Raw genomic sequence first — 27,998 nt, 5'->3', positions numbered from 1 at the left:
ACTTTATTTTTATTTTTTTTTATGGAAAACGATTCATTTACAAACATCAAGGCATATAAACCATAAGGACAATAAACAGCTTATAGAATAGCAGCTAATAAACAGCCCCTTTTTAAGGACAGAAAAGACAGAACAGAAAAAAACTGAAAAAAGATGTTTTGGTGCTGGCTGGTACTGGTACCTACCCACCCGGGGGCGATATATTTTTCCTAGGATAGCGAAGTAATGACCCGCCCTACTCTGCCTCTGATTGGCTTACCTTGATAGTCTGACCCTAACTCTAACCAATCTCACTCCTCATGCCTAAACCTAACCAATCCAACCAACGAAGGCAATGAGTACTAGCCAATCAGAGTCAGAGTAGGGTCGGTCATGACTTTACCATCCTAGGAAAAAAAAAAATCGGCAATTTAGGAAGCGTGTTACCTGAGAGGCTGAACTGAGGGAGATAAAAACTCCATGCACCTTTTTTTTTGGTGACGCACCGGGACGTTGACGTTCTCCTACTGACACGTCACACCCCCCGGAACTCGGTGACGTCGCAGAACAACAAAGATGGCAGGGATAGGAAGCAGCAACTATTGGGAAGGTACGGGAGAATTTTTTTTTTAACTGTATCGTCAACACTATTCACAGCCTCATCCGGTTCAGTAACAAAATATTGTCAGCAGTTCATTTGCCAGAGTCAGCGTTGGCATGTTTGTCTAAACACAGTCCGTGTCTCTATCACGACTGGCTCCTAACAAGCTAGCTAACATATCGCCATTTAAGTTGAACATGAAGCTTTTAAATCTGTGTCGCCACTCTAACCCGTTTATCACATTCACATCGAGAGCCTGTTGTACTAGTTTCGGTTACACTAATTACATGGTAAGGAGTGGCTTTTTTCTAATACATTTTATTTCGGTTAATTTAGCAACGGAGAAATATAGCTAGAACTCTTTACTCCACTTATTTAAGATAATTCTGTCTTTGACAATAAGCTAAAACGAGGCTTTGGTAAGTGTTAAAATGTTTTGTCTGTGTGTGTGTGTGTGTGTGTGTGTGTGTGTGTGTGTGTGTGTGTGTGTGTGTGTGTTTCAGATCTGCGAAAGCAGGCCAGACAATTGGAGAATGAACTTGACCTGAAGTTGGTCTCGTTCAGTAAATTGTGCACCAGCTACAGCAGCTCCAGGGATGTACGTCGAGGAGACACGTAAGATCAATTCTTCCACTTGTCACACCTGCAGAGTAATCAATAACAACAAATGATAATACATTTAATTTGTACCGCACTTTTCATTCATAGTGAAACTCAAAGTGCTACAGTATTAATAACATAGAGAACACCACATAAAGAAAATGATAGTAATAAGATGAAAAAGCCTTCCTGAATAGAAAGGTTTTAGGCTACAACATAAAAGTTTTTTTTAAAGAGTGTAGGGTCTGTGCTGCCCTCAGATGGTTAGGAAGGCTGTTCTACAAGTGCAGTGCAGCAGAGCAGAAGACTCGACCCCCCATGGTGTGGAGCTTAGTACTGAGGGGCTGCTGGCAGATCTCATGGTGCGGGTGGAGGATTGTGGTATGATCAGTTCCTGCAGGTAGGGAGGCACATGTCCGTTGATGGATTTGTATGAGAGTAGCAGGACTTTGTCGTCAATCCTGAAAGAGACAGGGATCCAGTGCAATGAAAACAGAATTGGTGTTATAGGTTTGTGTTTTCACATCCTCATCAGGATCCTGGCAGCGCTGTTCTGAATGTACTGGTGCTTCTGGATGCTCCTGCCAGGGATCCCTGTGAAGAAAACATTGCAGTAGTCCAGTCTTGAGGACATAAAGGCATCAACAAGTTTCTCTGCATCTGACAGGGATAGAGAGGGGTGGAGTTGATCAACTACTCATATAGGTCATGGGTTTTAGTAGTGTGTGGGATTAAATTTCTGTCACAGTAATTGAGCAAAATCTCCCAAGCATCAAAAAAATAAAAAATAAAAGTGAATAAAAATGCATGAAAACAAAAAAGGCAAAATTTACAATAAAACTTTTGTGGTCACTTTTTTCAGTTTTGCTGCTGAATTTTTCAGTTCTGACACAAAGCTCTCATGTGGGCGAGTGTTACAGGGCTGCATCCCCCATTAGCCAATTACTTTTGGAGGGGCAGGTCACTGGTAAGTTGTACTACTTTTTGCACCTCGAGACCATTGAAATGAAAAAATTCTGAACCTAAACTGAAAAGTTCAACAACAAAACTGAAAATTAGGCAAAAAAAAAGTGACAAAAGAGAAATCCTGATCAATGAAAGAAAAATGGAGAATATTATAACCAAATGTTTCACTCTTATATGGTTTTATTGGAAGTTTTGCTTTCAGTTTATTTTTCACTTTCAATTTAATTTTTTTGTTTGTTTTTTGGGAGATTTTTCTTGACACAAATTTAATCCTATAGTAGTGAAACCCATTTGACCTGATAGGGATCAATAGGTTTAGTTCCCTTGGATGTGAGGGCTAAAATTGTCATTTGAGAGGAAGTCCCTCTCATTTGTGTAGTAAAGTAAGATTGTAAATTAGACAATCTTGTTCCTCTAGGGATGCATAGCTAACATTGAACCAATATGAGATGAATAACCTTAGAGAAAGCTTGTCCTAGAGCTAGGGCTACAACTAATGATTATTTTCCACTACCAGTTATTCTCTTGATTAATCGATTAGTTGTTTGGTCAATAAAATGTCTGAAAATGGTGAAAAATGCTGATCACTGTTTCCCAAAGTCCAAGGTGATGACCTCAAACATCTTGTTTTGTTCTGAACAACAGTCCACAACCCAAAGATATTCAGCTTACTGTCATAGAGGACTAGAGAAACCAGAATATATTCACATTTGAGAAGCTGGAAGCTAAAAAGTTACTCAAAACGATTAATTGTATATCACAATAATTGGCGATTAGTTGACTCATTGCTGCTCTACCTAGAACATAAAAAAAGGTCACTAGTCAAAACTGATCACAGTCACATGTGGTCAATTATCCCAACATTTATCTAATAATTTCAGGAGTCATGAAGGAGCAAATGTATTAGTCTGCTGGGAGACTGTAGTGGTCAAATGGTGGGCAATGGCTCGCAAACACAGGAATGTGTAGGCAGCAGGAAGGAAATGTCTATGAACAATACAATGAGTCTATAGAAACTTAAGGGGTGTTGTTCACTAGCTGTGATATCTGTGGAGAACGCTTGTAAGAGAGAATGCTACTATATTAATACTATTAGTACATCATTGATTGTTATAGTAATTAAGCCACTTTCATGCCATATGGACGAGACTTGGCGATCAAGCACATCCTTAAATTTTAGATTCTTCAATATAAAATTAAACCCATCAGTTGCACTTATAATTGAATGCAGCTAGTCAGTCAAGTTGTGTATAGAAGGAGCAGTTTGATGCCTGCTTTGGTTTCTTCACACAGTCTATAGATTCTGGACAGTACTGTATTAAACCAAATAAAGTGTGAGAATTTTCTAATTTAACATTTATTTACATGTGGACTTGATGCATCACATTAGGGTGCAACACATTACTTTTAATTGAAAAATGAAAATAAATAATGTGACATTCTGTGGCAGCTTTTAGTCGTGCCACCAGCCTCTAGTTCTTCCTTATTCTTTGTTTTTCCTCCTCAAGGTCAGACACTACCCCGCTGCTAAACAACTCTACCCAGGACAGGATGTTTGACACCATGTCAGTGGAGATTGAACAGCTGCTGGGGAAAGTAAGTAAATTCACATGGACCAGTGGCCCGTGAAAGGCCAGCAAGAAGACTGTTATAAGAACAGCATTGAATTTATGCCAAGGCTCTTGTCTTCCATCAAGGAAAGAACAGACTGCAGTCTCCTCTTCTCATGGTTTACACTGGACTCAGTGACTCATAATAACCAATCTGTTGAGCCATAGTAAACAATGAGCTAATGAGCTTAATGACTGAATTTATGTCAAAAACTAAACATTTGGCAAGAAGCAGTTGAAAGCAGATAACTCAAAAAAACAAGAAGAGACCACTCTACCTGTGAATACAGCTGTTAAATATCACTCATAAATGTAAAAACAAATACAATAAATACAAGTCAGTAAAAAGCAGCTACATTGCATCTGTGGTTCTTTGTTGTTCTGAACACCTGTGGGTGCAAATACATTTTTCCCTCTACAGTATTGCACCTTATGAAATGACTATTTGAAAGATATCTTTGCAATATAATCTGTGCATCCCTGAGTCGACTGCTTTGTGTGTGTTGCTGGTTGTTGTGTTTTGTGTGCGTGTCATGTTGTGTTGAGTTTCTGTGTCGGTCTACCTTATCTGCTAATGTCCTGTTTTCTCCGGTGTCTTTTTCATCTATCTGTGCATCCATTAATTTTCTACCTCTTTGTCAGCTGACTGCCATAAATGATAAGATGGCAGAGTACACCAACGCCCCGGGTACGGCTTCTCTCAATGCTGCACTTATGCACACACTCCAGAGACACAGAGACATCCTACAGGTTTGCCGTCTTATTCATCCCTTTTATTCCTCGATTTCTCTTGCTCATCTCTTTTCTATACTCTGGTTATTTTACTTTACATTTTTGGTTTCTGTAAGTGTTTTTGTTTTTTGTAACAGACCAGTTTGGTAAAAATAATAATATTCTTCACTGAATTTGCTAAAAGCAGACATGCTTCAATGCTTCCATTTTGTTCTCTTGATGTTATTCTTTGTTCTTTATCCACTTGCTCTTCATTTCCCCCCTTTTTTTTTTTTTTTTTAACCCAGGATTACACACATGAATTCCACAAAACTAAAGGAAACTTCTTGGCCATCCGGGAAAGAGAAGACCTACTAGGATCTGTCAGAAAAGACATAGAGTAAGTAACCGTTCACACAGGTAATATAACAGCATGTCTCAGAAATGTGGGAATATGGTCTCTGTACTTGAATATTTATGATGTGAATTCAATTCCAATGCACAAAACTATTGATAACTCATTAAATGTATTGACAGGTGTGTTTCTCACTCGCTATAAACAGTAAAGAAACACATCTTTGTTTTTTTTTACAGTCAGAAAGTGTCAGATTAGTAACCTAAATAGCTGATAGGTGGCATTACCGGCCAGCACAGATGGCCCGGACAGATGACTCAGTGATTCCTTGCAGAGCAGAAAAAAAGAGTATGTGGTGTCTTATACAAAAGATACCAAATACAACACAAATAACATTGTCATGTGATGCATTGCTTGTGTTTGATCATAGTGGCTGTGCAGGAATAAAAACTGCAGAGCATTATTCACGGTGCTTTTATGTTGTAGACGTTATTCCTTAGAGGGATAGTTGAACTTTGACTTCCACTTGGCATGCTCTTGAAAAATGTTGGCCATTAAAACCAAAGAAGATTGATGGACTCTTTGACCTTGTATTGAGAAAATGTGTCCTCTCCTCAGATTGGCTCAGTTGTGAGTGAGTGTATTGAAATGAAATGGTGGGTGCTCCCTCAGACCATGACTCTTGTCGTTTTTTTTTTTTTTTTTTTTTGGTAATAGCTTATTGATCTGTAAGACGCAGTAGTGACTGTACGGTGAGCACTGCAGGATTCCTATTGATCCTCTCCAGCCATCTAGTATGCAGATATCCTGCGGCTGCTTCATACAGTAATATACCTTCCATAGGTCTCACAGTCACTTTCTTCACCTCTCATAATTCAACATGAAATGTAGAGCAAAGCCTCTGGAGAGGGAATTTTAAAGTAATTTTCACAATATTTTACCTACTTTATTAGACTCAGTCAATTGATTCCTTCAATTGTTTTACTGGTAAAATCTTATTAATGATATAAATTTGTAATCAACTTCCCCGCACTGGATTGGGTAGATATATATAACCGCTGTACAGACTGTGTTCATGTTTTCCATAGAAAACGTACAAGTGCATGGCTTGCTAGTTAATTCAAGAGATTGCCTATTAGAAAATGTGCTGGAGCTCATCACACAGAAACTGAAAGCTTTACAGCAGTGTGATTTCAGTTTGAAATATCAGACTATATATGATTACAGCTCATACTGTAGCTTTTCATGTCACCATTTTATTGAATCAGTCTATGAAACAGTGTTGCTAAATTTAGAAATAATGCTCTCTTGACTTGATTAATCCACATACACATACAGGGACATGCACACACTCATAGTGGCTGAAGTGGCTCTAGGCGCTGCGCTTTCTCCTTCTTTGGCTCCTGTCAATGTATTGTATCAGTATTCATTTCTAGGACACTGAGTTGCAGGGGACTTTTTCACCACTTTTTACCTCAGCAACTTTATACATTTATGCAAGGTGAACATGAATGAACTGCTCTTTATTATAACATGCATGATTGACACCGCAGTTATAAGAAACACTTAACATAAGAAACAAACAAGAAAAAAAACGCACAATAACTTTTAGTCGTTAATGAATTATTGGTAATACCACATATAATTAAACTTATTAGAAATCGATTATATATCAATGCATCACCATGCCATTATATAATCAGAATTGACAGTCACTGCGCATAAGCAATGAGATTTTAAACAGTATATCTATTCAGTTAGTAACATCTTATGAGGTCAGCACTACATGCAGCAGCTCACTCCATCTTCTCATTAAATCACATTGCTAAGTAGTACCACTGACTCTGCTAATAGGCTCAGTGCTGATGAATCTAATGCATAGAAATGAGCCCGTGTTGTTGACCTAGTGCTCAGGCTAACGATGACTAATGTGCCGGGGGCCACTAATGAGGGAACCATTTGAGCTTACAGGTAGAGGAATTACCGCTGCTGCTGTTATGGCACAAGTGCAATGAGATGTCGAGTCATGCTTAACATGTGACAGTTTCTTTTGTAAAGAAACTTTCCTCCTAACCTCCCTCATTGACCTTTGCCAGCGGGGCAAGGCAAAGTACTGAGAAAATATGAAAGCAGACTTGATCTGATGAGCTGCCTTTACTGTAATGTGGCTTGTGAGAAATAACAAAGCTGACTAACTAACTTAGTATCACTAACATATATTTCGATTTGATCTTGTCAGAGGGACATACAGAGAAAATTATTGATTACATTTTAATCTGTGTTTACTCAGAGTTGCCCTCAAGAGTAAGAAAAATTGAGTACAGAACTATTTTCCCCAAATCACAGAAGCAGGGCCTCAATGTTTCGACTTTGTGCTTTTATCTTAATGCTTCTATCTCTAAACCAAAGTCTGAATCCAAGTCTTTTTTCTTGGCTATAGCAGCCTAGCTTCAGCATAATGATAAGTAACAATAATCACACCTTTAATGTAATATACTGCAGATTAAGTTGTATTTTGTGAAATATGTGAAGGTCATGTCGTTCTGAAATGTTGTCGGCCTGCATCATGTTTTAAAAGATGCCGTTGATGCTGGCATGGGACGTTTCTGTTGCAGTTAAGCCTTTTTTCAGGTAGAGGGCAGTAGAGATCATGGGCATGGAGGAAACCTGGTCAGGAAGGAGTCCGTTGTAGATTTTTATGATCTATTAAGGTTGTTTACACTGCACACACAGAAAATCCATATTGATCAAAAGAAATAGTGCACACTTGCACTTAAATGAGCAATATGACATTTTATCAAATGCTGTATCAATATCTCTTGCGGTGTGCTGGCAGATTCTGTCAGCAAAACATATTCTCATGCATGGATGCACGCACACACACACACTTCTTGTGTTCAGCTGTGTCATTCATAACAGCAGCATGGAGCAGAGCTGAGCTCAGACCTAACGCTCTCTCTTCTCCTGCTTTGACTCTAAATGTCAGCAACACAAATGACAGCTAGTCTGTGATTTACATTGTTGCCCTTTTAAAAAGCCTTGCTGGAGTGATGAAGCTGGCTGTCAGTACAGGCAATACTTAGCCCAACAAAGGCATCAGCCCTTCTGGTGGGGCGGCTAGCTTGGGCTCAAGGCAGCCACTGTGGAGTGTGCTGTGTGTGCACTGAATATAGTGTTTCCATTCAACGGCTCCGGATGGCGCACTGAGGATGGAGTAGGCACATTTGTTCTTGGACTGCTTACAGTAAGCTGGGTGGAGTAGGATGTTTATGGTGTACAGTATGTGTGTGTGCATAGTCTTATGTTTCACTGCCCCGCTCTTTGTCTTGTTCTTGCCCAGCAGGAGGGTGGGGCTGTGTTTAATGACCAGAAACCAAGGAGAGCACTGGGGGAGTCAGCTGTTCAGGGATGCTGATAGTCATTAACTTTGACTGCTACCAGATGGTACAGCTTCATTTCTGATGCTTTATGGTGCTATCAATATTTGGATAGAAGGGGTAGTGATCAAAATTGATCATTAATTAACTCCAACATACCTTTTCTGAAGCCATCTTTTTGAGGTGCCCATTCACAAAAAATTCAGTCGTAAAATAGAGATGCAAACTTGAAATTGTCAATTTTCACATTTAAATATGGATGAATCAATGACCCTCTACATGATTCAATGGCGCTGCTTCCCTGTCCTTGAGATTTATTATTTACGGTTTTTTAAATTCTTCAGTAGGAGGTAGATGGTGGGCTGGAGGAGTAAAGAGGCATGAGAGACAGATTGGGTGAGAGGGTGGAAGTAAAGCCCATTTCCCAGCTTGTTGACAACAAAGTGAAGCTGTGCTATGAATTTCTGAACTGTGAGCATTAGCGTTTACACATTCACAACAGAGGACAACTGTACAAAGCTGAAATTTTATAGCCCTGCTTGGGAGCAGCGTGACCATCTCTTCTCTTTCAAGTCATGTTGCAGTAAACTGATTGGCTCAAGATATGTGATCATGCAGGTAACTAGAGAAAGAGCACCATGTTTAAAAGGCTTGCTATTCAACTTTGAGTCCTGTAGAAGCTCTTGTGTAATATGTTGATCCACTGCTATGTGTTGGTTCTAGCTTTCTCACTGTTTTCTGATCTTCTGTATTCACTGTGTTAGGTTACTGCTAATGAAAACTGAATATTTCCTCTTGCTGCTGCTTCACATTAAAAGCTTTCCACCGGTGAACCACAGGAAGGCTTTTACTGTAGGAAATACAAGGAATGCAGTGGTACTGGCGCCAACTGCCATTTGATAGAAACAGGTCTACACAGCAGTTATGCCAGTGCTTTTGTTATCAGTGGATATTACAAGTAGAAGAAGACGCAGTCACAGTGAGGTAGTTAGATATAGCTATAGGTGACAGGTGTTTTCTTTGGTTTGTGTGAACCAACAAACCTCAACAGCAACACCTATTATCATGTCGTCCTGATGGAAAAACCGATTGTACTGTTATGCTGCAGGCATCGTATGTGCAGGTATGCTATCCATAAGAAAAATGTTATTTCATAAACTCTGCCAGTCAAAGATTGGGGCTTTTGTTGCCTGAGTTGGTATGGCTGTCTGTGTCATTTCTTATTTTCCAGGATGATTTATAGCTCTAATTTATATACAGACAAATAAAAATGAGCAACAAAGCAAGACAGAGGCACTCTGTTAGCCCTTTATCACATATGGGAGTACAACATTCTAAGCTAACTAACTTTTCCAATTAGGTGAAGGAATAGTACATGCTCGGTGGAATGGACATGCAAGGGGTTTACATCTTTACATCTGATGTATATGCAAATGTGTGGTAGACAAGTGATTTCAAAAGACCTCACTTCATAAAATAAACTAGCAAACTGTTTTCACACCAAGGTGAATTTGAAATCTAAAAAAATGCTACCAGGTCTGTAATGTTTTGTTGTATTAAACACTTTTGACTGTGGAAGTGTAAAAGAGAAAATGCGATGGTGGTCACCATAAATTGCACTAAATAATTCACTCAGCTGAACAGTGATTTGGATTGCTCTTTTTCTCAATGACTGCCTTCAACACCCGCTGATAAGGGCAGACTAGAGCTAATATTGTAAAGAGTGGGTCAAGAGTGTTAGCTTGGTATGTCCAAAGACAGGTTGTCATGCTGGGATGGTTATGAGGCCTAGAGAATATTAGTTTTATGTTTAGGGGTACAAAATATATAAAATATTCAATGCTAAATTGTTAAATTAAAGTGCAATATGAGGCCTGATACCTTCCGCTTTTAAACATGGCAGTGAATGAAAAAATAGTTTGTGTCCACATCATCAAAACTTGATGATAACTTACAAACATGAACACACGTCTTGTCCTGCAGCTTGTTGAACGAGCCACCAAGCAAACATTCACCGCTAACGTCAGTTAGTAGCTAGATAGCTAATTAGCTGCTCAGCTGCAGCACATTAAACATCATGTAAACATACCTGTAGATGTCACTTAGGACCCATTAAATGCTGGTTTGGTTGTTGCTCCTCAAAATCCCTGTTAGCGACGCGCTGTCTGTCCATGACTTGTACTTACGGCAATTTGTTTACTTTGTCTTAAATGAGACATTAAATTTTACAGTTAATCTGCAGTTCACATACTTGGAACTGTGGGGGGGGGGGGGGGGGCAATCCGTATGGATCACAGATCAACTACGATCTTTTACACCACTTGTCTTAGGTGACATATAAGGACACTGTCATTGCCTAAACACAGAAAATATCCATTCAGTGTTTTCGATTATTGCGACACATTACACAAACAGCAAATATTGTTACATAATTTTCCTTGATTTGTGTCATGTTTTTATCAGTGTATCTGTGTGCCTTTCTTAGGACATACAAGAGTGGCTCCGGGGTCAACAACAGAAGAACAGAGCTGTTTCTGAAGGAACATGAGCACCTCAGAAAGTAAGTTCCCAGCACCTTTCTTTGCCATATTTGAGGAATTTGACGTAATCAAGAAAGCCTTTAAGGATATCAAACAATTGGTGTTGTTTTGTCAACCCCAGCAGTTCCACGTAGAATTTATCAGCCATTTTTCCCAGAGCTGTACAGCCTTTCCTGGCAAAGTAGCAGCTACTGCTTCCTAGAAATCAAAGCTGGGATAATTCATTGTGATGGCACTGCTCAGCCATTTGGAATAACACTGGAAATCACTGATGTTGCTGGTGCTTGCTTGTAAAAGGGGCCATATTATGAAAAACTCACTTTTTCAGTGCTTGTGCGTAAATATTTGGGTCTCTGATGTGCCTGCTAACACACAAACTGTGGAATAAGACCACCCAGTCAGTTTAGTGTGGGCTGGCTTGCTCTGAACTTATGTGATTTAACAAGCCTTTCAGATTTGATGCCTCCTCTTATGTCAGGTGGGGCTTCATTGAAATTGCAACCCCCCGCATCTTTGTTTCTCCAACCACAATTTTCAGACAAGGGTAGCCACTGTTATTTTCACAAGCAACTGGACTGGTAGCAAACACAATATGTCTAAACTAAGAGCTAAACATGTGAAATGCTCTGTTGTTGACTGTTAAGACCAGCATAAATTGCTAGATTGGCCCCCATCTGCCACACTGTGTTTTTCCATTACACAGCAGGGCAAAGTAAAATAAGTTGTTTATCTGTTGGAGGTGTGCTAGTCTTCTGCAGCTCTTCATCAAACATCTCACTGTGGCTGTTTGTGCTTGTACTACTCCTCCCTGCATTATTTCTAACTGATCTGCTGAAAAAGAGCTCCAAATATCTCCAGATAATTTCTCTTGCTGTCTCAACCTGTTTTATTGAAGAATAGCGCCGCTAGTGAAGGTCCACTAATTTGGTGGTGAATACTTTTCATTCCCTATAAATTCTTCATGACAAAAGTCTTTCATTATTTAGTAATTTAATATGAAGCAGCAAAAGCAGGAAATGATGGGTTTTCATCAGCAGTAACTTAACACAACTCTGATATGTACTGCCCCTCGCTAGGCTTCCTGAAGTTGGCCAATCAGAATAGAGTGGGCTCATTGGGAGGGTGGCCTTAAAGAGACAGGAGCTAAAACCGCCTTTTTCAGACAGAGGTTGAGCTGAGGGGCTGCATAAAGGTAACCTGACATGCCAGATGGTTTGTTAAACAGAACCATCTGTGAAGTCGTCCTTGGAAACTGTTTGGAAAAGGACAGGCACTTTCAAAAAATACTTAACAGGTGATTGGATGAACCATCTGTTTATCACCTTCTTACCTTGTGAGGTGGCTGGATTTGTGAGATCACGCGAGAATCTTCATAGGACACTGATTAGTGTGAACTACCGTTGGGACAGACATAAGCGCATAACTTGAAGCATGACAGGATGGATTCTTGCGTGATCTCATGATGTTGTGATCTTGCGAATCCAGCTGCTTTGCAAGGGAAGTATAAAGGACCAGTATAAGATAAATAAGGAGTTTTTCAACTGTAAATCATGCAAAGCTACTCTAGTGCAGTTTCAGAATAAAAATATAGAGCTGGAAATGAGCATAATAGGTCCCCCTTAAACTCTGACACCTCTTGGCACTTTATCTCTTCATGCTTTTACTCTCTGAACAGATGGAAAGCCACTTTTTCCTTATGTTGCATTCATTAATCTAGAGTTTTTTTGTATTTGAGTGCTTTTCTGGCTAGTTGAAGCAAAAACAATTCGTTTTCCAGTTGATACTTTTTGAAGAAAATATCATTGGGGACAGATTTAGTTTGTGACTACTAATTAAGCCGTTTTATAAATCACATTTTCCACTCTGGTACAGAACTTTCCACCTTAGAGCAGCAAAAAGTTAGTCATACTCAATATTTTTTGACACAGTAGGTCAAACTGTGAACTGCCAGCATCCTCATTAGTGTCCTACTATCATTTGGCCGACTCTAAAGCACTACAGAACAGCGTGAGGTGGTAAACTTTGTGAAATCTGCATGTGTGTACCTGTGTGAGAGAGGTGTGAGAGGCGACCTTTGTGGAAAGTAAAATTAGATGTCAGCAGGACACTCGAACCAAACACAAATGAACCACCGAACAGCTTTTAACATTGCCCAGGCTTGAGGATCTGATTGATTCTCTCTGTGGCTGAATGTTTGCTTCCTGTTTCAGCTTCTCAAAGGAACAATGACTCAATTACTCCCCATAAAAGATCTCTCCATTCACTTCAAAAGTGGCTTCACCTGCTCTAACATGAAATAACTCATTGTAATGTCTCAGTTTATAAAATCAAAAGGTGGAGATCATGTACTGTACAGTGGGTGGGCTTTAGATGACTATCTAAGTGTCAACATGTGCAGAATTCTTCTTCAGGTAATTTGATGGGCTCAGCAGATACAGCAGGGTAGCCCAGCAAGCAAATCATCAAAATTTGTACCAAAAAACAAGATGAGTAACATAAAGTAGCTTGACAAGGAGTGGATCGTTAGTACAGTAAATACCACTTTCCTAATAGGCTATGTGCATTTACAGTTTGTGCATGTATGGGTGTATTTTTATGGGAGATTATGTGCTTTTGCCATTAGTTGTGTCTAGGGCTGGGCAATATGGCCCAAAAAAATCTAATATCAATTTTTTTCAAGCTTGGGGTTGATTCATCGACTTTTGTTTGCCTGCAAGATGCAGGCTTGAAATATCATATTTTTTAAAGACAGTTGAGCAAGAATAGTAAAGACCTACACCACCTTCAAGGCTGTCATCATTATGCATACATTATAGCTTATCCATGCAGCTACTGACTGTCAGTACCAGATGCTTCAACTAAGTAGAGCACATCCAGTTTAATAATCAGTTTTAGCACACAGGCAGAGCAGAAAAGTCCACTCACAAATCAATCTACTGTTGTTTCTGTTTCTTTACACAACATCAGCTTGATATCTGCAGATTGTTGCTCGCTAGTGTTAGCTGGCTGGCAGGTGGTGACAAACTGAACAAAGTAGAACCTGGAAACTATTCCATTAATTCCCAGCATTTCAACTGTTATAACCAGAGCCGATACCTCATAAACTAACACAAACTGAGAGCACAGATCAGTGTTCAGTTCAGTTCACTACAAGATAGCCGGAGACAGCAAGGCACCTGGAGTCATGACAGTCCCTTAACTGCAACAGGTGTGCATGTAGTGCAACTAATCACATCACAGTTTGCGGAACTGTTGTGACTCAAAACAGCTAATTTAGCAGCTACCACCATGTGCATATTGTAATAACTCAGTTCTCGACATTTTACACATTGTGCAAAAATAAAAATTCAAATAATTAATTTGAGATATTGCCCAGCCCTAGCTGTGTCTCTGCAAGCACATGTGAAATGGCTTCTATAGACAATATTACTTGAGTTTCGGGGTTTACCTGTGTGTCAAAGTGTTCTAAGCTTTTGTCATGTGCTTGTAAAATTGACAGCTTATATTTTTTTTCTAAAATGATTCCCATTGTATCAACATTTTCAACTGAATGCAGGGAGACTTAAACTCTGCTTAACAGAAAAACCCTGTACCATGTACAGAGTACTACAGACTATTCCACTCTTGTCATGCATTGTGGCAGTCTCACAACAAGGAAACTGTAGGGTCTGATGTTATATCTGACCATGCAAATATCCGTGCTTCATGAAGTCGTTCATGGCTGGTGGGTAGATACTATGTATGTTTTAGTTCATCTCAAAGATGTTAAATTTCTGGATTAATTTCACCTAAATGTTGGTTTAACAATTTAACAATGCCAAGCACCATAAGTCTATTATTGTGTTGGTGCAGTTTTAACTTGGATTCACCAGACAACAGTTCAGTTCAAGTATCCTTGATGGTTTACCATGGACATAAGACATGACTCCCAAGGAAGAAGGCGTATAAAGAAAGTGATTTAGCTGCAGAATGCTACCACCTCAACATTTCTCTTGCAGTAGCATTCTGTCACTTTTGCTCCACAAGGGTTAGGTTGCATTGTAATAGTCACTGTGACAATACCACAAAAGACCCAAGTGAGCACTTTAATGGATTCATGTGCTGAAGCACAGAGACAGTCATTCCTCCTATTCTGTCACCGAAAGGGTGCGGCCCTGTTAAGATCTGTCACACAGTTACTTGTGTACACTTGGCTTGAGTGGGGAAAGGAAGAATGTTTTCCAGATAATGTGTTTTTTGTGAATTCTTGAGATTTAAACTGGGCACCAAAGAGCCTAAATGAATTCTGATGAGAAAATATTCTTAAAAATGTGAAATGAAAACAGGAGCAGCTGAGGACACAATGTGCTGAACCTCCTCTAGCTTGCTGCAGCCACCTGCATTCCCAGCAGTCAGACTCTCATGCCAATCCAGCCCAACTTATCAGAAGACCGATAATGAAATAATCTTATTAAACCACAACCCATATTATAGGGTTTCCCCAGACCATTGACAAACATGGGAGGGGAAAGAGGAGATTGAAGATGAGGATCGAGTTACGCTTGATTGATCCTATTAGAGCCATAAAACAGGAAAGAGGGCTTCAAGAGAAAAGAGCTAAAATGTGTTAGTAGCCAGACCAATGGTCTGAAGTCTCACTTAAGGCAGAGCATGTGCACTCTATAAAGATGAGAAATTCGAGTTGAAATGCTTCTACATTTTCATGATTCTTGACACAGTCTGTAATGCTCTCTTTGCAAAAGGTAGTTTTAAACACATGTATTATGAATAATGAGGTGTCTCGTATGTGAAATTACTTGATCAGCTTCGACCCAGAGATTTTTGAGATGTTTTTTAATTTGATATTCACACCACGTTATGGAGAGCTGGTCGTGGAGTTGTCATTTAGCAGCTCAGCTTGTGCCCTTTTTGTGTCCTTGGCTTTTTATATCAGGTAAGTGAGCCTACATGAGGATTAAAATGTTCTGTCCCTATAATAGTTTTAGGGGAGATAATGTAATGTATGATCAGTACATATTTGCGTAAATGGTGTATGACACTTTATATAGTGACTTTGTGTTTGAGATATATTGGCAAGTGATAGTACCGGCATTGCCAAACTGATCAGCCAAGATTAATCACTTTCCAAACAAAAAAAAACCTAAATCTCCCCAAGTTAATCTACAAATGATTGCGATGGGTGGAGTGGCTGCCAGCCTGTAGTCATTCCCAACAGAAGATAACAAGACAGATTCATTTTTTAAGAAAGCCCCCTCTAGTTTTGCTGGTAGAGATAAACTTTATGTGGTTCTACATCAGTCAGACCTGCCTGCTCCCTAAAATGGATATGAAACAGTCAATGAAGTTAATGTGGTTTACTAAAATGATTTCCACTCTAATCAATTATTATATAACAAACATGACAAATATATAAAATAAATAAAAGAAAAGAGAAACTACGTTATACCTTTCGTGAGAATGGCGCCACCGTCTTGCGGTGCTATAACCTCTAATGTCACAGGGTTGGTTGGACTGGCTGAGTTCCACAGATACAACGGTAAAGACCATGAAAGTTAGAGGGTCCAGGGTTTGTAGTTGACATATTTTGGAGGAAGATTACATAGAGGAGAAGACCTTTGAGTTGGGCAAACTAGTGGTTCACCAGACCAACAGATTAAAGGCTGAAGTTACTCCGTCTGTTTTCATTTTCACCGCCTGTAATGTGTGCTTTCGACGATAGAAATACAGAGTCATTGAATACATCTTTCACTCCAAACAGCAGCATTCATGAACACCTTTTGCTCACCCCCCCTCCCAACCTGACATACAGTCTGACAAACAGGCTGACTCATGTCCCCTAGCCTAAAGATTTCCATAGAATCTCTGCAGCCAAAGATTTATCTGAGGGGATGTGGCATCTGCCAGTAAGCATTTGGGTACCAGGGCGCTCCCATAAGAGTAATACTTAATACTTTAGCAAGTTTGTTTAATTATTAGATGTACTTTACAGTAAGTGCTGTTGATCTATCCGTTAGTTCTCCCTAACTCTTGTCTCTCCTTCCTTGTATATATGTTTTTCCATCTCTTTTTGCCAGTGTTCATGAATATACCAGAGGGTAGGAGGGGCAGATCCATTAAAAGTTCATGTTAAAACAGCTCTAATGGTAGTGGTCACACTGATAAGGACTTCCTGTCAAAAAGAGGGTTTTTAGCCATGCAAGCAGTGTGGCTCTAGGGATGGTGTTGTCAGTTGGTTTGTCAGTCCACCACTTTGGTCCAGACTGAAATATCTGAAATATCCCTGTTAAATGGATAGTCGTGGTATTCTGTACAGTTATTCATAGTCCCCAGAGGATGGATCCTACTGACTTTGATGTTTCCCTGACTTTTTGCATTAGACCACCATGATGTTTTGACAGAAATGTTCCCATAACTACTGGATGCATTGCTATCAGATTTGATACAGACATTCATGTCAACCTCAGGATAAATTTGTAAAATGAAATGACTTGCTGATCCCTTAATTTTCATTTAGCACCATCGAGTCAAAATTTTAATTTGTCCAATATTTTGGTTTATAACAAATACTTATTACAAATGTTAATATGCTACAGTAACACACTAAATTAAGATGGTGATCATGGTAAACATGATACCTGCTTAGCATCACCATGTTAACCTTGTCATTGTGAGCATGTTAGCATGTTGACATTAGCATTTAGCTAAAGCACAGCTGTGCCAAAGTACTGTACAGTCTCATAGAACTGCTAGCATGGCTGTAGACTCTTTGCCTTGCTTTTTTTTAGCACATCAGTGGTGTCAGTGTGAGACAATGCTAATTTACACCTTACATTGACTCATATTTGCATGAGTATTTTGCTGTCTGTTGATGTTGAATACCTATATCAGAACTGTCCAGGAAGTTCAGTTATGTTAGTATTGTTCCCCCAGATGTTCTTCTTTTTCCTGTTGGCGCTGCACATTCATAAAGTGATCACTGTGATCCCATCACTGTAGGTGCTTCATCATCCTATGTCTTTCACTTTCTTACTTTTCTTTTTCTCTTTCCCCAGTTTGAGATCCCTGCTTTTAGTCTGCCTGGCCTGCTGCCCATCTTAAGATGTTTGGTCTGAGCTGCCAGTTTCCTGACATGCTAATGTAATCAGTAAAGGAGAGCTTTGAGGATTCAGGGTAAAGACTGTTCTATTCAGTTTTCACCAAAGCATATGGGACCCAGTCAGTTCACAAGTGTTATAGGTTCAGTCAGGGTTTTACCCAATAAGCATGTTCTAGTGTCTGGAAGATTTGGGCTAATTTTATTTCTGTGATTTGCTCCTAGCTGGTTGTCAAGATCAGTCTGTTGTCAAAAACAGCAGCACTTACATGGCACAGCTTTTGTTGAGTGCATTACCCTTATTCACTCTCTAGCTAATGCTTAACAGGCCATTATGATCTATCAAAGCACATCTTCCTTTCAATACATTATCAAGATTAAGATTGTGTCCATTCATTGCTATTACTGCTGTTGTGAGAGAAGATGCCTTTTTCTAATTGATTCTAGTGGATTTGAGTTGTTGTTTTTCTGCTTACTGTAATGTGCTGAGTACGCTCAGGGTGCTTTAGGTTTTATTTGCCCAAGCACCTCCCAATTGAACAGTGTTGATCTCTGAGCAGCAAAATGTTCTACATCACCACAACACCTCTGCTGTCCAGTTGCCGGGTTGTTGGGACCAGTCCTTCCAGCTAAACTGTCAACAAAATGGGGCAACATAGTCGTTAGAAGCCCTTGTTACTCATGTCACAAAGCTTTCTAGATTCTTGTCTAGATTTTAACATGACATCAAGAACAACTTTATGTAAGTTTTTATATTTGCTTTCCCTGTTGCTTCATGGTTTTTGATTGCCCGTTCATAGCTGCCATTTGTTGTTTGCTAACACCGGCACACAATTGTGATGCTTGTGATTGAGATTAAAGTGGCCGGTGATAAAACCATTTTAATGTGGCCTTCTTTCAAAAATGCAGAGTTTGATTGTTAGCACAATGGTGTCTGTCCTCTTTCAAAATGTTACATGCCTGAATTGGGGGGAAAAAAATCCCATTTTTTCACATTGTCTTCCCAATTTATTTATTACTGATTCCCAGTGTTAAACACAGTTCCAGGACCTCTTTGTAATATACCACCATTTGCTTCTGTTTTGTTGAGGTCTTGTTTGTTAAGCTAGGTTTTATGTATATTAGCCTAATTCGACATTAAAGTGAGCGAATGGCAGTGTTGCCATAAAAATCTGTTCTGTGAATATTACAGTGTGGAAAGTGTGTTGAATAGGTAGCAGATGATTCTGAATCTGCTTTGAATCTGATCTAAGATTTGTGATCACCTTTCATTTTTGCTGATGCAGTTTGTGTACTGCAACTGCTGCCAATGTTTGCAGACAAAGTAATGAATGTTTCAGTTTAGCTGCCTGATTGACTGTATATGTTGCCTCATATTGCTCTAAAAGCCAACCTGACAGGGCGCTACCTTCAGAAGGTTGCGGTAAAGTACTAGTCAACTAACTGATGAGTCATCAAAAACAAATAAGTACTATTCATCTTTGTAGACATTTTGGCTTTGTGTAATACCTGCATCACACTGCTTTTGCAGACATCATCTTTTACCACAGGTTGTAGTATTTCTGAATGCAAACAGAAAATGGACATATGATGCATGTGAAGAGTTGGCACATTTGTCCATTTCTATGTTTGTGTGTGTGAATAGCAAGAGAACAAGAAAGCATGTGGGCAAGGAGGGTTGATTCATCACACTGGGAAAGGCAATTAGCTTGGAGCTAATGAGCGATTTAATGACTGCAGCAAAACACCACTGACCAGGGGAAATGGAAGGAACCCACTCAAAGATGAAACACAGAGGGCCACATATACATGAACATGATGGCACAATCAATCTCTCCACTACAGCTGAAGCTCTGATGATGGAGGGAACAATTCATAAATCTTTTGCCCCATCTCATCTGTGCAAATAGAAACTCCATGAATCAAGCCTCACCTCAGCTTGCAGCCATTCTGTCATTTATTCTTCAGTCCATGACTTATAAGTTAGGCACTGTTGGAAGAAAGACAGTTAAAGATTTACGTTTTCTGTCAGTCGTTTGTCTGTCCTCCATGATGATTTTTCTTCCATCATTTAAGACCACTGTCACATGGCTGTTTGACCTTTGCCCTAAACACAACTACTTAAGGTGTCTTTTTGTCTGTTTCAGACACGCAGCCTTTGTTAGGGCACTGTTAGATTGTATGAGCCTAATAATCTAATAAGCATAATTGTTTCTCTCTGGCTGTATTGTCCTCCTCACCCCTCCTTTTGCATCACAACTAATGATACTTTCTCTGCTTCACCCACCTGCTCCCATAATCCATTTGTGCAAGTTTGCCCACCAGCCTTCATTCCGAATTTTGTGCCAGTTACCATCCGATTTCATCGAATGATTTTATCCCTGTAAATTATTTTATTTCAGTGTGACATAGACAACAGAAATGATTTACAATCTACTCCCAAATTGCAGTGTGGTGCTTGTGTTGGGAGCTATGAACCAAGAACAGAAGAACGTCAGAGCACTGTGACTGTACATTACAATTTGGCTAGCCATGCCCATCCGCAGCCTGTGTATAAGAATCCACACTACCAAGTCTGTTACAGGTCTTTGGGGACCTGTGGGTCATCCCTCCCCAAGCAGACCTCCTGTGGAAAGTCCCTTTTGCAGCATCCAGCTTCATGGGCAACACTCTAATGATTCCACTGATATCTGTTAGCGTTCCTTGTCCATGGTAATCATTCCTACCTTTCCCCATAACCCTTCATTTAGTATGATAAATGTAGACCAAAATGAAATTCAACTGCAAGAAGAAATCACATAACTAATAAATATGTATGGGGCAATCATATAAGTGTAAATCCATCTAAACTAAACAAAAAAGGTTGAGATTAGGTAAAGATTAGGATTACAGCAATTAAACTCATCTATGTTCACAGGTTGAGATCAGTCCCATGTGGTCCACCAGCAGTGAGAAGGAACCTGACATTACAGGTCACCAGCAGGACAAATGTTAACGCGATTACATCAATATATAACCCAGAAACTGGTTTGTCCTGTTAGAAATCAGTTGGTCAATACTTGACCACATAAGTGACCTGGATAAGGTCAGTTGTTTGGTCCACAATCAAATTTAGTCAGAACCTCTTGGTTGTATTATCTGGTGGTATATTTGTTATACCATCATTTTGGTCTACCTGAATCAAAGCTTTAGCTGTTTTTCACCTGTCTGCTTTTTGAATTTTGCAGTTTATCATCATTTTTGGATCTTTAAAACTCCTTTGAGGGCTGCCCAGCATCTGTTAGATGAAAAAAAAAAACTGTTAGCTCAGCACACATACTTGCCAACTATGCATGAAGATAAGCAGAGCCTCACGGTATGTTTTCATCTCATTTAAAACATACTTCAAGGGCACAGGAGGGCCAGTCCATTAAACATAAGGAGACCTTCCTACTCATTCATCTGTCTGTGTAAGTTTACCACATCATCAAATTAATGAAAATGAAAATACTCGTGTTTACTTCTTTCACATTTAATGATGTGATTATAAAAGGCATGGCACACTCTCCAGGCCAAAATGAAAAACAAGTGGATCACGATAGCGTCTCATAGATGTGGAGCAGGTAACATTAAATGTTTGGAACTGTCATTCTGCCATTCTGCAGCTCAACGTTGTCCGGCAAGGTGCTGCATTGGCCAGTCAAATTCATGCAAGCACACACTCTTGGTAGATAAAGGCTGATTACTGGTACCCAAAGCAACACACCCACACCAATGCTGTCTTTGGTGTGAGCACCTGCTAAGGTGGTACATATGCCAAGAGCTTGGCTTTGTCCATATTCACTCCCTTAACATTACCCATCGTTTGAAAGTTGTCGTTGGTTTGATTCAGCCACCAAGTTGTCCATGAAGTGAGCTACAAGGGGTAGTACTAAAATAACTCCACTTTGAAATTAGATGCCACTCCAGAATTTTACACAACAAAAGCTGACATGAAATTATGGATTATGATTACTCTGCAAGCACTCTGACTGACCACCAAACCACAAGATTAGGTTTAGGAAAAATATTAAAAATATCTATGCATTAGCCTTGAGACAATCAAGTTAATGTTTAGAGGTAAGGTTTAGGTAAAGGTTGGGGTAATGGTGTGGATAAGGTGAGGGTAGAAATCTGGGAGAGGCCTGTGACTTTGGTTGGATACAAAAGAACCACACATTAAGCATGACAATGAAGATGTGTAGCTCTTGAATGGATGTTGTATGATGAACTATGAAATACAATCCGTGCAGTTTTATTTGTTTGGTTTACTTTAGTTCTCTGGAACATTATCCAAATTGATTCCAATTAGGGAATAAACCGCTGAGAGCATTGTTATTTATGAGCAACCCGAGACACGAAACTGGCGTTACAACATAAAAGGTTTGTGTTTGTATTTGTGTGTGCGTGCGTGCATGTGTTTGTGTGTGTATATGTACCTTACCATATTCTCTGTAGGACAAAAGCAACCATTTGACACTCCCTCTTTGAAGTCTCTGTGCAGAAGCTTGGGCTTCAGGATATCTGAGGTGAAATTCCCTCTGGGTCTACTTAGTCCAGAATCCCTGTACGTGTGGGAATCATCCTTAACAAGAGGATAAACTATACAAATTACTTCTTCTTCTGCTCTGCCATGCAGAAGTTTAACAGAAATTAAAAATAGCTTGCAATTATTTGTTAGAAATTTGAATCAGTATTGAAACTTTCCAAACCATTTGTCCAAGTACTAAATTTACTTCTGATTAGGGGAGTACTGTATGTGTATTTGAGTGTTTTGTGTGAGAAATGGCATCAATTCTGATTGATTTAGATGACTAATTAAAAAAAAAAAATCTAAAAGGAGGCTGGTGAAACTAAAATTATGTTTCTAAAATGGCATTTTAGACAACATCTAAAAAACATAAAATACTGTTTTTTGTGTTAATTGACACATGAACACCATAGGACCAGGTATCAGACATGAGCACACTGTTAGTGGGAAGATTCAAATTATGTTCTGCTGGACTGGCTGGTAAATCACTATGTAGTTCTTGATAAGATATAAAATTGATATGGAGAGAAGGGAAATCTAGGACCAAACAGCATCAAATTAAATCCAGTTCTTTGCTCAGCTCAGTGTCACTAAGTGATGTGATCAAAATCATGAGCTAGTTCGCATAGTATTGATCAATGTCAATCTGAAACTGATAACTTCCCCTGAGCAATTTACTCATTACCATTTCATGTTTTTGCTACACTGCCTCATGTCAATAACTCACCAGTGTTTCTCTTTCTCACTCCCTCCCCCTCTCCCTCTCACTGTCTATAGTTCTGACCGACTGATGGATGACACAATAAGGTAAGACCCCTTGTTATTGTCTTGCACTCATGAAGAGATATAGATTTGCTTGTGACAGCCCTCTTTTTTCTCCATTGTTTGATTTACCTCCTGAACTCAGTCCAAACCCTCAGTATGTGTGAAAATGGGCCCAATCCTGGTCTGACTATGTCATGCCTGATGGGTCCCATTGTGCCCAGACTGAGCTGAAGAAAAATGAGAATTTAAAAAATCCTACTTTGTCCCAAAAATGACAACTCACCAAAAAATGATTTTGCTGCCCCAATATACTAGAACTGCAAAAAATTGTACCTTTTCTTTTTTTTTTTAATCAGTGACCCTGAACATTTTCAGCACAGTTGCTCATTGTTCATACTTAAGAATCAACTGGGAAAGTTTCATCCACATACATGCTTGGAGGTCACCTAACATTGTCATTTACTTCTGCAACCCTGAATACCCAAAACGACCCATTACCTTACTAATCCATATGTATCATCCATTTCCCAACAGTCCATCCCTTCTCCTTTCTCTCCTCTCAGGCCTGCACATATTACAAGTACTGTATGTTGTGTCTCGTAAACTATGGTTCCTCTGGGACTAGCTTCAACAGTGGTCTGATTGGTGGATTCTGTCACCACCCTTTGTTTTCTTGAATTGCTTATTTTTTCCTACCCTTGTGTTATTTCTGCCCACATTTTTTGAACCAGACTTCACCAATGTATTTCTTTATCCTATTAGGGCTGAAATTAATGATTATTTTCATTATCAATTAATCTGCAGATTATATTCTCAATTAACCATTTAGTCTATAAAATGTCAAAAATATAAAGAAATAGTGTTTATAATTTATCAGGGTCCGAGGTGATGCCTTCAAATTCTGATTGTTCTGACAAACAGTCCAAAATCCAACAATTTTTGTATTACTATCGTATATGATAAAGAAAAACAGCAAATCTTCACATTTAAGTAAACCGAAACCAAAGAATGTTTGTCAATTTTGCTTGAAAAATGACTGAAACAATTAATTAATTGTCAAAATACTGTCATAACTGTCAAAGTCACATTTCTCTACGGTGATATTTATAAAATTACTACTACACATACTGAGGTGTGCTTCCATACATATTACCATATGTTTCTTTTTTTTTTTTTAACAAATTACTACTCCCCCAGATAATTTAATTTAAACAGCAATCTGTGACTGATCACATATTAAGTGTGAAAGGAATCTTTATCCTCCAGCTCTGATTTTCATGAGCTGGTAAACATTAAGAGAAAGGCTGGTCGAAGTTGCTGGAGTCAGCAAAGTGTTTCTTCCTGACTGAGGAGAACACGATCCCCAACACACTGCTCCAGGCCAAGACTGCGGACTGTCCCCTCAGCAACCTCCACCCCACAGGGAGATGCCATGACCTCACACACAAACACTCACACCTCACATTTAAAAACCGCATGTCTCTCAACATTCTGTCTTGCAGCTTAACTCACCCAAAAGCTGCATACAAACACACTCTGTAACCAGTTGGCTGTTGTTACTGTTCTTGGCCCTGCAGCTCATGATTATCTCCAACCAAAAGAGTAAACAACAGCGGTGATTTCATCTACTTTGTTTTGATCAGCCTCCTATGAGGCTGCGCCACACTGGGATGGGAGTTTGTCCCCTCTGGGCGGGGCTTACTGCTTGTCACCTGAGTGTTCAAGACTTATGCAATACTTGCTCTGAAGAAAACATTGCGTGCCAACTGTTTGTAGAGAGTATTCAGTTTAAATACATAAGTCTGTATTTGTATCTTTTCAGTTGCCTTGATGCATCTTCTTGTTTAGTTCTTGGCGATAGGAAATTATTTCAGGTATTAAAGGTATGATGTCAAAATACTGAAGAGTAAGAAATGAGGTGATCCCATTTTTTGTTTGCATTAGCAGATCAGTACTTGCTACAGATAGTGATGAGGCACATGGGGGAAAAAAAGCAACCTGAAAATATTTGTGGAAATCTTAAAGTTCCGTCCTGCATAATAAGCAGTTTCCAAGAGAGGCTGTGGGAGCTGATTTCCTACCACTCAAATGCTCTGATCCCACAGTTGAAGTGAGAGGCTCAAAAGTGGGCTCAGTAGTATCGATTATTGTGTGTAACAGATGCCACAGAAGGCAAACGTAGAGGCTGAAAACTTTCCCTGAACTGCCCAGCAGCTGCACTTTCCTCATCTGAAAATTGCTGAGACCCAAGTTTGAGAGCAAGAGACGTACAATATTACAGCAATTCTATACCTTCCTTCTACAAGCCCAGGCGGCTCGCACACGTGCTGGAGGCACCCACACAAAGCTGAAGAACATGATAGGATGACTTAATGGTTTCACCCTGGAATGATTCCTTTCCTTGACTGACACAAAGTCTTTTAATCCTACCTTTTTTAATTCCTATTGCTGATAGCATTGCACGAAAAATATGAAAATATGTTTTGCAGTCTGCATCTTATTATGTGAAGTGTGCACGAAGGGGAAAAAACAGCAGTTTATTAGATACTCATCAAACAGGTGACAGGTGCACATGTAACTTGTAACCTCTTATATTAAAAGGCTAAATATTAGGGCTGAAACTGATGACTACTTTCATTATTGAGTAATCTGTTGATTATTTTCTTGATTAATCAATTAGTTGTTTTGTCTATGAATGTCTCACAAAATGTCGTGAAAAATTTTGATTGCTGATCCCTAAAGCTCCTCAAATGTCTCGTTTTGTCCCGACCAACAGTCCACAACCCAAAGATATTCAGTTTACTGTCACAGAAGACTTAAGAAACCAGAAAATATTCACATTTCAGAAGCTAGCATCAGAGAATTTGGACATTACTTTTCTTAAAAAATGACTCAAAATGATTAATCGATTATCAAAATAGCTGGCAATAAATTTCCTTTTGACTAAGCGATCAAACAACTAACTACTCAACTAACTGCTTGTTGCAGCTCTACTAAATATCTGTTGGAGTATCTTCTGTATTTAAGTTGACTTTTTGACGTTTGCTTGGGATGACTACTAATACTAATACATGACTAAGTTGCTAATGCAAATATCAGCAGATACCTTGCACTTTTTCTTTTTGGTCTAATCTTTCTGTCTAATAAGTATGTTTAGAAACTACCTTTTCTTGTGTCACTCATATGTTGAGGCATACCAAAATTCTGTCTTTCATAAACATAACAAAATCTAGACTGAAACAGTCTGGATTTCAGTCTAGCTTTATTCTTTGCAGTAAAGGAGAAAGAAATGTAGGACCACCATAGCAAAAAATGTCTACTTTTAAGTCATTCTTTAAAATATATTTCTTCAAGGATATACTGTGAGAGGTTCTGCTGTAGCTTTAAAAGACATCACCACTTGTTCTTTTACAGCAGATGCTCTTTTCTCCAAAATATTCCCCGGTGGAATTGAATTTCTAATCATATGTTGACTCACCAACAGTCAAAAGCACTTTACCGTGCTAATGAGTACAACAACATGGAGTATTGTCACTTATCAATTCATTTCTCTCTCTGTCTTTTCAGCATTGCCATGGCGACCAAGGAGAACATGACCTCCCAAAGGGGCATGCTGAAATCCATACAGAGCAGGGTCAACACGCTGGCCAGTATCCTTTATACTGCGTGTGTGGATGCTTGTGTGTTGAATAGATATCCACCATTGTTAAAACTCATCACAGGACACAAACAAGTAGCTTTTATTTCTTATTTAATTTCTAATCTGGTTGAAAATCCCAAACTTTGTGATCTTCTTTAACTCTCTGCTCTCCAAGACCGTTTCCCAACCATCAACAATCTCATCCAGCGAATCAACCTGCGGAAGAGACGAGACTCTCTCATCCTCGGCACAGTGATCGGCGTCTGTACCATTCTCCTCCTGCTCTACGCTTTTCACTGAAAACCAGGCCTGTTGAAGTCTTTAAAGGGGCAGGATCGATCTGCTCTGTGTAGCGTGGGAACCCCAGGAAACCGAGCTCAGTGATTGGAGGACCCTGGAGGCTCGTGAGCAGAAGGGGACGTTCAGTTGGTCCAATTCTACAGCAGGGACAAACTCAGCCAACAAGAGCCTCTTAACTTGTATTTAGCGATGGGACAGATGGAAGCCTGGTGGTTGGATGCTCTGCTGCCAACAAGGAAATGGAGACCAAAAGTACATATGAGACTAGATTTTAAAAAGATTATATTGATAACTCACTTGGAGAGAAACTGTGCCGAGGAAAGTGTGACGAGACTGAGAGAACACGTGATGCATTATTCTTTTTCACAGGTGGAAGGATTTTTAGTTGAATGGTCCTTTTTTAATTGATGGAGTGGGATGGCTAGGTCATTGTGGGCTGTAAAATGTGAATTAATAAATTATTCATATCAGTATGTGCAAAAGAAGTGTGTCAAACTAGATAATCATTACTTAAAGCATTTTATTTTTCAAAATACAGTATATGACTTGAACTCTATCGAAAAGTGTATTTGGCTTTGTCATTTCAGACACAATCATAACCGCCAAGATGAACTTATAGTCTGTTATCTGGTTTTTGCCTTTATTTTATCATTCTCAATAGAGACACTCACAGATCTATTCAAATCAAGGACAGTAGTGTTCAATGGTGAATTGAAGGCTAAGGCTATTGAAAATCTTTTATCATATTTTCATATCTCATAAAATATATTTATACTTAATTCATATCTTCATTTTGAAATAACTTATTTTCTCTCTAATCTTTCAGAGCAACCAGGCAAGTTGAATGCACAATAGAAAATCAGGAGCTGCATGTACTGTAGTTCCCCCTTTAGAAGAAACGTGTAAACATGA

At 39.2% G+C, this 27,998-nt stretch overlaps 1 protein-coding gene across 3 annotated transcripts; it reads left to right on the top strand.

Annotated features, from left to right (window-relative positions):
- The first annotated feature begins 471 nt into the window (after nucleotides 1–471).
- gosr1 (golgi SNAP receptor complex member 1) lies at nucleotides 472–27,642 on the top strand. 3 transcript variants are annotated; one of them, XM_067594626.1, is made up of 9 exons: nucleotides 472–589; nucleotides 1,084–1,195; nucleotides 3,655–3,742; nucleotides 4,399–4,506; nucleotides 4,776–4,867; nucleotides 10,685–10,759; nucleotides 23,159–23,188; nucleotides 26,714–26,796; nucleotides 26,962–27,642. In XM_067594626.1, exons 1-9 carry the CDS (start codon nucleotides 556–558, stop codon nucleotides 27,084–27,086), a joined length of 747 nt encoding a protein of 248 aa, XP_067450727.1. In that variant the 5' UTR covers nucleotides 472–555; the 3' UTR covers nucleotides 27,087–27,642. The 3 variants fall into 3 exon arrangements, with proteins under 3 accessions (XP_067450727.1, XP_067450728.1, XP_067450729.1); XM_067594627.1 differs by lacking the exon at nucleotides 472–589 and adding an exon at nucleotides 1,416–1,580 and having other exon boundaries at nucleotides 1,086–1,195; XM_067594628.1 differs by lacking the exon at nucleotides 472–589 and adding an exon at nucleotides 1,441–1,580 and having other exon boundaries at nucleotides 1,105–1,195.
- Nucleotides 27,643–27,998: the final 356 nt, after the last annotated feature.

This window comes from Thunnus thynnus, chromosome 7 (genome assembly GCF_963924715.1).
Source record: "Thunnus thynnus chromosome 7, fThuThy2.1, whole genome shotgun sequence".
NCBI classification, from domain to species: Eukaryota; Metazoa; Chordata; class Actinopteri; order Scombriformes; family Scombridae; genus Thunnus; species Thunnus thynnus.
This window is presented reverse-complemented; position numbering and strand designations above follow the sequence as displayed.

Coding starts and splice junctions, on each gene's coding strand:
- gosr1 (XM_067594626.1), top strand. CDS start 556: ATGGCAGGGATAGGAAGCAGCAACTATTGGGAAG. Junction 590..1,083: donor AAGCAGCAACTATTGGGAAG/GTACGGGAGAAT, acceptor TGTGTGTTTCAG/ATCTGCGAAAGCAGGCCAGA. Junction 1,196..3,654: donor GATGTACGTCGAGGAGACAC/GTAAGATCAATT, acceptor TTCCTCCTCAAG/GTCAGACACTACCCCGCTGC.